The 12347-nt window shown below is 36.8% G+C and overlaps 1 protein-coding gene and 1 long non-coding RNA gene across 3 annotated transcripts; both read left to right on the top strand.

Annotated features, from left to right (window-relative positions):
- Nucleotides 1-4000: 4000 nt before the first annotated feature.
- Nucleotides 4001-5071, top strand: LOC122060958. Its single transcript, XR_006134516.1, has 2 exons — nt 4001-4188; nt 4933-5071. It is a non-coding gene; the product is annotated as an uncharacterized LOC122060958 (long non-coding RNA).
- Nucleotides 5072-7596: 2525 nt separating this feature from the next.
- LOC122060956 (pentatricopeptide repeat-containing protein At1g28690, mitochondrial) lies at nt 7597-11671 on the top strand. Of its 2 annotated transcripts, none has more exons than XM_042624087.1 (2): nt 7597-10031; nt 10292-11671. In XM_042624087.1, the coding sequence occupies exon 1, from the start codon at nt 8226-8228 to the stop codon at nt 9801-9803; it is 1578 nt and encodes a 525-aa protein (XP_042480021.1). In that variant the 5' UTR covers nt 7597-8225; the 3' UTR covers nt 9804-10031; nt 10292-11671. The 2 variants fall into 2 exon arrangements, with proteins under 2 accessions (XP_042480021.1, XP_042480020.1); XM_042624086.1 differs by lacking the exon at nt 10292-11671 and having other exon boundaries at nt 7597-9859; nt 9909-10133.
- Nucleotides 11672-12347: the final 676 nt, after the last annotated feature.

Below are 12347 nucleotides of genomic sequence, written 5' to 3' on the forward strand. Positions count from 1 at the left end.
GGTATCTACATGCCCCTTAATCAACTAATTGGGGTGTTTCATAGGCACAAGAGTATTTATGGGGTGAGGAGAATGAGGACAGAGTGTGTCAAGAGAGACAAAGAGAAGAGAGATTAAGAGGACTGTACATATTAATAGTTTACAATTACGGTGCAGTCATAGGTTTATTTACCTATCTTGCATGCATATATAACATGCTATAATTATTGGGATTCCTTAGCCCCATAGGACAAAAATCCAAGCTCCGTCCTGCGCCATATGGAAGACTCCAATTTTTTTTTTTTTTTTTGGGTGTGAAAAATGAGAAAAAATTAACGACATTGGGCTAAGCCAGACACTTCAACAAAAAGGAAAAATCTCACTTTCAGCATTGCCATCAATAGGACCGAAAGATTAGCTCTCCTCCTCAAAATGAACTATATTCATTAAATAACAAAATTTCTATCTAAAGAGAAATCTGGATATGCCCCGAGTATCCAGAAGAAGTTCGTTCTTGATCCGGCCAGCGAAAAATGAGTTCAAATGGAGTTAGCAATATGAAACTTTGAATTCCCAAATTACAAAAATGCAGACTGCTGTCAATTCAAAGGTGTATATATACATTGTTACATGGGAGTATAAGTACTGTAGGGTGCCCAAGCACACCCAGGTCCTTCCTTGTCCTTTGGCTCTCAACCTAGTGCCACCTGAATTGGGCTCAATCCAACCTAGCTCGGCCTGGACAATCTAACTAAAAACACTTGATATATTTATTATAAAACAATGGCAACAAGTTTTGAATCATTCACTTCGGATCCGTTTGGTTGCAAGTGGAATTTAAAGGAAAGTGAAGTGAAATTTTCATACATAAAATAGAAATGTTTGTGATCATTACCCAATGTAATACAATGTAATTGTATAAACTAGTTAATTTTTTTAACCATATGTAGTAACGATATATTTGACATATAATTTTTATTTTTCATCATATAACAAAGGGTTTTTGATGCAAAGTAAAGTGAAAGTTTATAACCAAATATGGAATGATTTGACATTAATATTATAATCATATGAGGTAATGATTACATACATTTCTTTTTTAATTATAAAAATTTTACTTCCTTTCCCTATAATTTCCCTTACAACCAAACATAGCTTTCAAGACGGAACCATCGCAACACATAAAGCCTATGATTTCATGTATACAATTTTGTATATCTCAGCTCTAACCTAAACCTGGAGGAGTGAACTCATAATCCTGGGCCAGCCCATGGACTAGAAATCCCATTTCATCAGGAAACAATGGGCATCCTTCGGTATTTGATCGTATTAGACTCTATGTATTGAATACTTTGAGACATGATCAATCCAGATCATACCTTGTCCATTCAACATTGAAATTGCTGTATCATTCTTTCACATGGAAAATCTATGCGGGTCACCCACCCCTTCCTAGTTCGTTATTGAAAGAACTTTTTGACTTCAAAGGAGATTTATTACACAAAATGCGCAGAGGGTTTGAACGATTTAGTCGACAATGAAGGATGATGTCAAATTCAAATTTTAGCACAATGCACAATTTAATGGCCTGTAAAAGGAAAAATGGAAAGATCAACGAATAGGCCTAGTTTCTCTTTATTCATGGTGATTTTTGCACATGAGCATGACTAGCTGGATTAATTTTAATTCCTTATCATTTGTGGTTAGAAAGAATTGCTTGCATGTACCCAAGGAAGAACAGGAATCCTTTAGTGATCAGTTGTATGATTATAGGTGATGTATTACAGGATTTTATTGCTATGCCCTTGTTATTACAGGATTTTTGTCCAAACCTCCTCTGGGTTCGATGTACAAAAATCAACATTGATGGTTTGCTTGTTGGGAAATCCTAGTAGAGCTGGTGCAGGGGATGTATTTAGGGATCATAAAGGGGTTATCATCTTTTTTTTCAAGGAGTTTCTTGGGGTTTGAATAAACTTAGCTACATAATTTTCAATGCTACTTCAATGTCTCACACGCATAGAGATGGGTTAGGATAAATTATGGGTTGAATGCAATTCAATCGTTGTTGTCCTATTGGTTCAAGCTAATCACATCCCATTTTTGGCAGAAATGAGCTTCTCTTCAACCTTTCTTAGCTACTATTAATTTTTATTAGTTGGAGCATTACTCATTGCTTTAGAGTAACTTATCCAATGGCAGCTTTTTTTCAACTAAAGAGGCAGCAAAATCTGGCATCTCATCTTATGTAATTGAGTTTCCTTTATGGGTTAAAGAAGAAATCCAAGAAGATATTATTGGTGGTCCTACATTTCATTTCTTTAGGTAATTTGTTATGGGTGAGTGGAACTTTCCTATTGATGGCTGTAAATAGAAGAGAGAAAAAGAGAGAGGCAATGCCAAAGGTAGGAGGTTCTCCTCTTATTTTTTTGTTCTTGTATCCATCTGGATATCCCTAGATGTTAAATTTGTACTCTCTTTTTATTTTAATTTTTCAATACAATTTTATGACATTTAAAGGTCTTTGATTAGCATGAGAAATGAATATTTTCAACCTTGTTTAATAGAAGATGAGAGTTAATGATAAGGAATCCAATCATAGGATCACATAACCGGAGAATAGAGATCTCTAAGGTTGAAGGAAAGCTTAATCCAATGAATTTTTTTTATTTTTTTTGGTAAATAAAGAAATAATGTGTACAAGCTCTAATATATATACAGATCAGGCTCGTCTCAAACAACTGACGCTCCAACGATCGTCCAACAACTTCCTTGAGTGCAACAAGTGCCCTCCTAATCCAATTAATGTGAGTCATTTGACTCACAAGGCTCCATGAGGTTGCTAAAAACCGTAAGGCGAGAGAGAAACCCGATCCATGAAACTCATTCAACTCTTCCTCTCTTTCCCTCCTTCTTTCCCAGTCAAAACCCTAAGAACTCGACTCTCCATCTCTTTCCTCTAGGGGTGTCAAGTGGTCGGGCCGAGCCGGTCTCGATCGGGGCTAGTCGGGCTCAGCCAATTTCTAAGGCTACACTGTGAACGCCCCTTTAGCTAAACGGGCTTAGCTAACGCGGACATGGTACGGTTAATAATCCGGCCAGTAGGCCTCGGGCTTTAATCGGGCTACCATAAACGGGCCTTAATCGGGCTATAAACCTATTTAGCTTTAAACAAGTCCTCTTTAGAATTGGTCTCTTAAATGTACTTGAAGAAGAATACTAATAAAATGAGGCAAAGATGGACATAGCAAAGAAAAAAATCCCATAGTTAAAATGAATTAAGCCAAAGATGCGCAAAGTAACTAAATTACTAAAGTACTCAATCTTTAACCCACGAAACTCAAATCAATTAAACTATGCCTACATAACCCAAGTTTAGTAAGTTCAAATCAATTAAACTATGCATAAAAAAAATGAATGTTCATATAATAATTACCACCATCTCAATTGTACATATCTTCACCAAAAAAAAAAAATTGTACATATCACATACCCTTAGGACTAAATACAAATAGTATTAAAAAAATTAAAAAATTAAAAAAAAAAAAAAAAAAAATATTAAAGGGGTTGGGCTAGGTCGGGCTTAAAGGGGTCAGTTCAAATTGAGCTTGTAAATGTGTCAGGCCGGTCGGGCTAGGTGGTTGCACCGTGTACTACCTATTTATTCAAGCCCGACATGTTTATTAATCAAGTCGATCTAGGTCGGGCCATAAAAGTGTCGGACTCGATCGGGCCTACTGGTGCAGGCTTGGAATTGACACCCTTACTTTCCTCTCCCTCACTCTTTCCCTCCCATTGAAGAAACATTATTTCAGAAACCCTCTTTCACTCACCCAAGCTTCATCTCTGCTCTTTTGAGCTTCAGCACACCCCAAGCCCGACACATTTATTAATCGAACCGGTCTAAGTCGGGCCATAAACGTGTCGGGCTCGATAAGACCTACCGGTGTGGGCATGGAATTGACACCCTTACTTTCCTCTCCCTCACTCTTTCCCTCCCATTGAAGAAACATTATTTCAGAAACCCTCTTTCACTCACCCAAGCTGCATCTCTGCTCCCTCGAGCTTCATCACACCCCTTTGTTCGAGTGATTTCAAAAACCCTAACAGTGAAGGATTTTACCCTTGGCAGAGAAGGAGAAGGTCTACGAAGAAATGAGAGGAGGCGGAGGAGCAAAGCTTTAGAAGGAGAACTAAAGAGGGAAAGAGGTATGCTTCAAAACCCTAAGCTTTTGATCCATGTTCGCAGAACCAAAGAACGGTACGAAGCTTTTACATTTTTTAATAAAATGCAATCATCAGGAGTAACCCCAAGTTTAAAATCAATTATAAGTCTTTTACTGGCATGTTGAACCATGTCTGCTCTCCTATTTGGAAAAGAGATCCATGGGCACAAAATCAAGACAATTGTGGATGCTGATGAATTTATCTGCACTGCCCTAATTGATATGTACATGAAATGTGGATGTTCTTCTTGGGCACACAATATTTTCGATTAGATTGAAAGTTCTGATGATCCAGCATTATGGAATGCAATGATTATGGGAGGAATGGGAAATTAAAAACTGCACTTGAAATATTCAACTTGATGAAAGAAGATGGATTACAATCATATTTGGTTACTTTCACTATTGAGAATATTTGATTTGTATTAATCTCTGCAAGGCTGTATCCTAACCCTGTTCATGGGACTTTTAACCAATAAAATGAAAAATATGAGATTCTGATTAACCCAATATATTACTTTAATTGTGAGAGGTCCAACATATTTTAGCCTTTGAACGATTGTAGTATTTTATTTTTTAGTGGTCTTTGCTTACTGTGTTCTTGGAATTGTTTAGATTAGGGTAGGATATTTTAATAGAAAACTAGGGCTTGTGGTGGCCTTTTCAGCCTTTGTTGATTGTCTTATTTTTGGATGGTTGATTAGCATCTGTAATTTATTTTTTGCAGATAAAATTTCTAGCTCAACTGCTAATTGCAGCAACCCTGATTTACTTAAATATAGATGCATCAAGTGTATATGTAATCGAAAAGATGTAATTAGGATCTCAGAAACTGCAGAAAATCTAAATAGATCAAATCTTTTACAGTTGCCTAGAGTTTACGTATAACTACTTCGCTTGGTATGATCCTATAAATATACCAATAACCGAGCCCTCTCGTAGAGAAATCCCAACAAACAATCTCACACATGACTTACAGGAGATGCAAGAGGAGGTGCAAAGGTTACAAGAGGAACCACGGAGGTTACGAAGGAGGTGCAGGGTTACAAGAAGAAGTGTGCGATGGAAAAATTAGAATGGATGAAATAGAGAAATTTGTTGAATCAATGAAGATTTTTTTTTTTTTTTAACATCGTAAAAAATAAATAAATAAATAAAAAGGATGTTAGTAATGATATGGTGTTTTATCTTGAATTTTCTCATTATTTGATGAATAATTAATAACATCTTGGATTCTCAAAGATGATCACAACTTACTTGTCACATAAGATTGTTTCTTATCCTCGCGTATTACTTTACAAGCAAAAAATACAGATGTTGAACTAAGAAAAAAGGAGATGTAAAAGTCCTGAGCCCAACATAACAACAACACATTTAATATGAACAAATAGCCACCAATCATATCTCATAGTAAATCTCACAAACAAAAAGTGCAAAGTTAAATCTTCCCATTCAGCAATTTGCTCAAACCCAACCATCCAGCAAGGTACACAAATCCAACCGCAAATGATATTCTATTAAGCAAGGTGCTCAAATTCAGAAATGTATAAGGTATAAAGGGTATGTGGAAGCAATTCCAACAGTTCAGCACGGTACTCAAATTCAGCAAGGTGTAAAAAAGTTTTCCCTACAAGTCATAAGTACCTGCAAAGGCAACAACGAGTAAGATACATCAATAGTGAATAAATCCGAGTATAATAAAAAACGTACCAATACTATTGTAAACTACAGTATTATAGATCTGAAACTTTGATTGTCATTCAATTAGTCAAATTCATTATAAAGATTCGACTGTTGTATTTTAAAAGGTGCAACACTTCTTATCTATCACCTTCTTTTGGACCTTCTTTTCTTTTGAGAGTTGCTCCATTGTTGACACATATCTCCAACTCACACCATTTCATGTGGCCCATAAAGCTAATTGAATAAATCCGAGTATAATGAAAAATGTACCACATCTTCTATAACTTCGTTTCCTTCACAATCATGAGCAACAGTTTTTCTTGTTGCCCGTGCTATTTCCTCAATATATATATGCCTCTGGAATGTACTTGATGTCTCAGGTAATACCTCAACCAAAGCCTTCCCAATGCAACATCTTGATCTATGAAAATAATTATCGGCTTCTTTTTTCCATGAGCTTCCAGGATAACCTCAAATAACCATTTGAAATAGTCATCACTATATGTTCATCGTTGTCCAACTGAAATGATAAGTAAATGCTGAATTCATCTTAATTTGGTTTTCAAAATACAGTAGCAAACTCCGACTTCACCATTGTGGATACTCAATTTAATCCTCATCCGTGCAAGACAATCAGTTCTTGTCTCCGCTCGAGGCTTGACAATATTTTTATCTCTTTTGTATACTTTCCTTTTTCCATGTTTATTACATACAAATACCCTTGATGTTATGGTACTATTATATTTTATCTCTTATGTACTATCATACCAACCGAGGCTCAATCTAGCATATGGCACATTGTATCTTCCATTTTTTGGCCTAAAATATTGACCTTTAAAAAATCAAAGATATTAGAATCAGATTTACAACAAAACCATTCAGTCAAATAATGAATTTTCTCAATAACCCTGGGTAGACCGTGCAATCAATGAGCATCTCAACATAGACCTCCACGAAAACAAAAATTAGTTGAAACACAATTCTAGCTTAAGAGAGCAATTTAAGTAACAATTAAGAAACGCAAATGCACCACATGAAAATATCATAGAAAGGAACCAAGTTAGTATTGCTAAATACCCAAATCCAAAGAAGACAGCTTGCCCACACAAAAGATTATACCAAAAATTTCTCCCTCACCATCTCAGCACAGACCTCCATGAAAACAAAAATTAGTTAAATGAGCCACACGAAAACGTATATTTTATGCTATTTTACACTATCCATATTGTTCATTACTTGGTTCTGGTTTTTCTATTGCATATATGGTTTCAAGTATTGGTATCGTATCAGACATATCGGTCATATCGTATCGATGTTGACTGAGACCGACCTCGATCCTTGATCGATTCGGATCGATTATCCATATTGTTTTAGGGGTAAAACAGTAAAAAAAAACGTATTTTTTTCTGAAAAGTAAAGGGCAAAAGTGATCGATACGCATTGATCCTCTTCGATACCGATCTGATCTGGATCAGTATCAGCATACTGATACCGAGAACTAAATCCATAATTACATAAGCTTTAACCCATCTTCAGGCATTGGCCAATCAGCCACACAAAAATGAGATAATCAGCAACACGGATGCCACCAAAAAAATAAAAATAAAAAACAACACAAAGCCCTAATTTTCTATTACAATATCTAAACCCCATCCTAAAAAATCCGAAAAAACAACAAAATGGCACCATGAATAAAATATAATGATCATTCTAGGCCAAAAACAAAGATGAAGCATACCTCTTTCCCTCTTTGGTTCTCCTTCTCCTCCTCCTCCTCCTCCTCCTCCTCCTCTCGTTCCTTCGTAGACCAGCCTCCCCCTTTAGGGACAGAGTGTGTTGAAGCTCAGGTGAAAGAGATGAAACTCGAACAGAGGGTGCGTTGAAGCTCGAGGGAGCAGAGATAAAGCTCGAGTGAGTGAAAAAGGGTTTATGAAATAATGTTACTTCAATGGAAGGGAAAGAGTGAGGGAGACGAAAGAGATGGAGAGTCGAGTTCTTAGGATTTCAAATGCAAGAGAAAGAAGGGAAAGAGAGGAAGAGTCGAATGGGGGAAAAAGAGGGAGAGTTCGAGAGGGTATCATGGATCGGGTTTCTATCTCATCATGCGGTTTTCAGTAGCCTTGTGGACCCTTGTGGGTCGAATGATTTACAGACGTTGGATTAGAAAGACAAGTGTCACACTCAAAGAAGTCCTATGGAACTCAAGTACTCGAATCGACGAGTGACGAACCGTGAAAAACAAAGAACAATCGAAGTCAAAGAAAATTCAACACAAAGTTGAGCGCTGTTTTGCCGTGAGCCAACCAGCCAGAAGGGGAAAATGAGAACTTGAGAAAGATGAAAAATAGGACACTTCGATTCCCTACATATAAAAGTTTCCCGCGAAATTACGACTACATATCCCCTCCAAATTCAAACTCTCTATCAGCAGCTCTGCAGCACTACATACAGTCCGATTCCCCTTCCCATGGCCAGAAGATTTATGCCCACATTCTCAAAATTGGATTTTCACCCAACACCAACATTTCCATCAAACTCCTCATTCTCAACATAAAATCTGGTTGTTTATCCTATGCCCGAAAGATATTCGATCAAATGTCCAAACCAACCGTCTCCTCCTATAATTCAATGATTGCAGCCTACCTCAAACAAGGTCAAGCTGGAGAATCTCTGAATTTGATCCGCAAACTCACTTCCTCTAATGAAAAACCAGATGGGTTCACGTTTTCCTTGATTTTGAAGCTGTCTACAACAGCTACGTGTAATGTAATGTTGTCTTGTGATATTGGGAAACAGGTCCATGCCCAAATACTAAAATCTGATGTCCAATTGGATGATGTGCTCGTCACTGCTTTGGTTGATACGTATGCGAAGAATGGAAAGGTTGATTATGCAAGGAAAGTGTTTGATAAGAGGCTGAAGAAAAATGTAATCTGTTCTACAGCAATGATCAGTGGTTACATGAAACAAGGATCTGTGGCAGATGCAGAGGAAATATTTCAGAGGACAATTGATAAAGATATTGTAGTTTTCAATGCAATGATTGAAGGCTATAGCAAATTGCTTGAAACCGCCAAGAGATCGTTTGAAGTTTACATTGACATGCAACGAATCAATTTTCGACCAACACTCTCCACTTTTGTCAGTGTGATTGGGGCCTGCTCTATCTTGTCCGCTTTTGAGGTCGGTCAACAAATCCAAACACAGTTAATGAAGACTGAGCTCTTCACAGATGTGAAATTGGGAAGTGCACTTATAGACATGTACTCAAAATGTGGAAGAACTGAGGAAGCACAGAGAATTTTCAACTATATGCCAGAAAAGAACGTCTTTTCATGGACTTCCATGATTGATGGGTATGGGAAGAATGGAAATCCTACAGAAGCACTTGAGCTCTTCAACAAAATGCAAATAGATTATGAAATTAAACCCAATTATGTTACATTCCTCAGTGCACTCTCAGCTTGTGGACATGCAGGGCTGGTTGCTAAGGGGCAGGAGATCTTCAACAGCATGGAGAGAGATTATTCATTAAATCCAAGGGTGGAGCACTACGCTTGCATGGTTGACCTCCTAGGGCGTGCTGGGAGTCTACAGCAAGCATGGGAGTTCATAATAGCAATGCCTGTGAAACCTGATTCTGATGTGTGGGGAGCTCTGCTTGGTGCATGCAGGCTACATGGTGATGTAGAAATGGCAGCTATTGCTGCCGATGAGCTCTTTAAGTTGAGAAGTGATGGGAGGCCTGGTGCTTATGTTGCCTTGTCTAACACTTTTGCAGCTGCTGGGAAGTGGGACGGTGTAACTGAAATTCGGGAGTTGATGAAGGAGAGAGGAGTTTCTAAAGATGCTGCCTGCAGCTGGGTTGGGACAGAGAGTGGTTTATGTGGTTTTCATGTTTCCCAAAATACGTGAAAAGTATGTAAAATAGGGTGGCACAACCTCTTGCAGAACTTTGTATCGTTCAATATCTTGCTCCAACTTTGGCAGATCCTTCAAATTCATTGTGCAGTTGTGTATCTTGCTCCAACTTTAATTTGTTACAGAATAATCATTTTGTGACATTGGGTGTGAAGCAGGGGTAAGGCTGTGTACATTATGACCCTCCCCAAACCCCGCAGTGGCGGGAGCCTTAGGCACTGGGTACGCCCTTTCCAACATTGCGTGAAGTTGGCTCCATTAAGATTGTGAAAACCTTAATTTTGGCTTGATTCATTGAAGATATTTTTCATGCCTAATTGGATACATCAGTCATTTACCACTTTGTAATTTACCTTATTTGGATTTTGTTTTTACCCTACATTATAATAATTCATATTTATATCTTGAAATGAAAATCTTGATCATACTCGGTGTTCACAATGGAACTCTTCCTTCAAACAATGCTTTTGTGTTGTGTGCAGTTGGAAGATGAGCAAGTTTATAAAGATCGTATGGATCCACTCTTAAATATGTAAAACATACTCCAAGTATGTATCCTGCATGATTACTGTAATTTCAATTCTGGAGTTTTATCCGTGCAGGGTCAAAGTACATCGAGCCAATTTTAGAATGTTAATATTTTCTTTGTAGCATTGACTATTTGTTTGTGTTCTTTGTGTAATTTTTAGTTTTGGAATGCAAAATTTGGGGTTTGGGGTACTTAATTTCTCATTTGCTGTAAGTATGACTTCATGCAATGCCTTCTTGCTTACTCCATTGCTTTCTTATTAGTTATCAGAATTTCTTGCTCTCTTTTACTTTGTATACTGCAGTTTTAGGTAGTAGTATATCTTTCTCTTTGGAATGCACATTACTATTTGTTAGATTTGATTTGTGTTATTTCTCTCAATTTCTGTTCTTGGTTTTGCAATTTGCTGTTAATATTTGCATCTAACAAGTGCCATCATGAAACTATATGCATGACCAACTGATGAAAAGTAACACTTGCTTCTTTAGAAGGGAAATAAAATGCAATGCAATAGTTTGATTGTCCATATCTTAATCATTCAATGAACTAAAGTTCAAGTGAATCTAAATCATGAAAACTACCAGGAATCCATAAAGAACGACTTTTAAGTGCAAATACTGGAATTACACTCAGTTAGTTATATTTTATTAACTATCAAAGGTTACAATCACTAATTATATGAGGGAACGATGTTTTTGAAAAATTGTGAAAGACAACAAAAATGAGACTTTTACCCTCCTTGGAAAGTAAAAATTTCTTAACATGGTCAAAGCAGAAGATTGGCATGAAACCCCTGTATTTCTAAATATGTAGAACTCTTATTTAATTTTACTAGTATGAAATTTACTCATATTGTAATGTTGGAGATTGGGAGAAGTTCATGTTATCAATCTCCATGGGATATGTTAACATGCTTATTGCTTGCTTTCATTTTAACCTTTTCCTGCTTTGGTTGAACTCCTAGTCAAGGATTAAAGTATCGGTATCGGTCGGCTAAATTAAAGATATGTATCGGAGGGTATCGTATCGTATCAGAGATACACTAAAATATGCTAAAGATCAAGGATTAAAGTATCGGTATCAGTTGCCATATCGGTCGACTAAATTTAAGATATGTCTCATAATGTATCGGAGATACTTTAAATCATGCTCCTAATATCTTCTCTTTGCTCAAGACATTGCTAGTGCATATATTTTGATTATCAATGCCCAAATGAATAACATGCTGCAGATTTTACTTAAAAGGTGGTGGAACACTCCTACATTAGGAAACAATGACAAATCCAGGGTGAAAACTGATTGTACAAAAAAAAAAAAAAAAAAAAAACCATTTTACTCTTGAATTTGACTTGTGATTTGAATCCATTAGGGAGGTTTTCTCTGGTAATACATAACATGCCAAAAAAATTTTACACTTTCAAAAAACTGAATTTAATGTTATGACCTGATAAAACAGAGGTTCATAATCCAAAAATTGTCACTGGTATAGCAACCAATCGACTATGCATCAACTGCAGATCTCAAAATCATCTTTCTGCTAGCCTTCTTTCTCGAGCCTAGCATGAATACAATCTTAAATTCAGAGGCAGATCTTCCATTTTTTGTGCAGGACTAAAATCTGAAAGGAGTTAGTTTTTTCCCTGAGCAGAGACTCCATGCAGATGATGAAGGTTCTCGCACGGAACTTACTGTCTCATCTTCGTACATTGAAGTCCTGATCATCTTCATGCAGATGATGAAGGTTCTCAAACATGGTTCTGTCAACAATCTTTCATTCTACACTATCTGACTTTCCCACAATGTCATAATGGCTTCCACCTTTGAGATGCCCTACAACTCGAGCTGATGAAGTGAACATTTCTATCCATTTTATGGTATTGATTTACTATAAGAGTACTTTTTGTCATCTAGAAATATAGAGTTTTTCGCTAAATACTGGAAAATGCAAGCTATATGATCAACTTTTCATTGAAAAACTCACTTTTCTGGTGTTTGCCTTTGGAAAACTT

Source organism: Macadamia integrifolia, chromosome 14 (genome assembly GCF_013358625.1).
Source record: "Macadamia integrifolia cultivar HAES 741 chromosome 14, SCU_Mint_v3, whole genome shotgun sequence".
Taxonomy (NCBI): domain Eukaryota; kingdom Viridiplantae; phylum Streptophyta; class Magnoliopsida; order Proteales; family Proteaceae; genus Macadamia; species Macadamia integrifolia.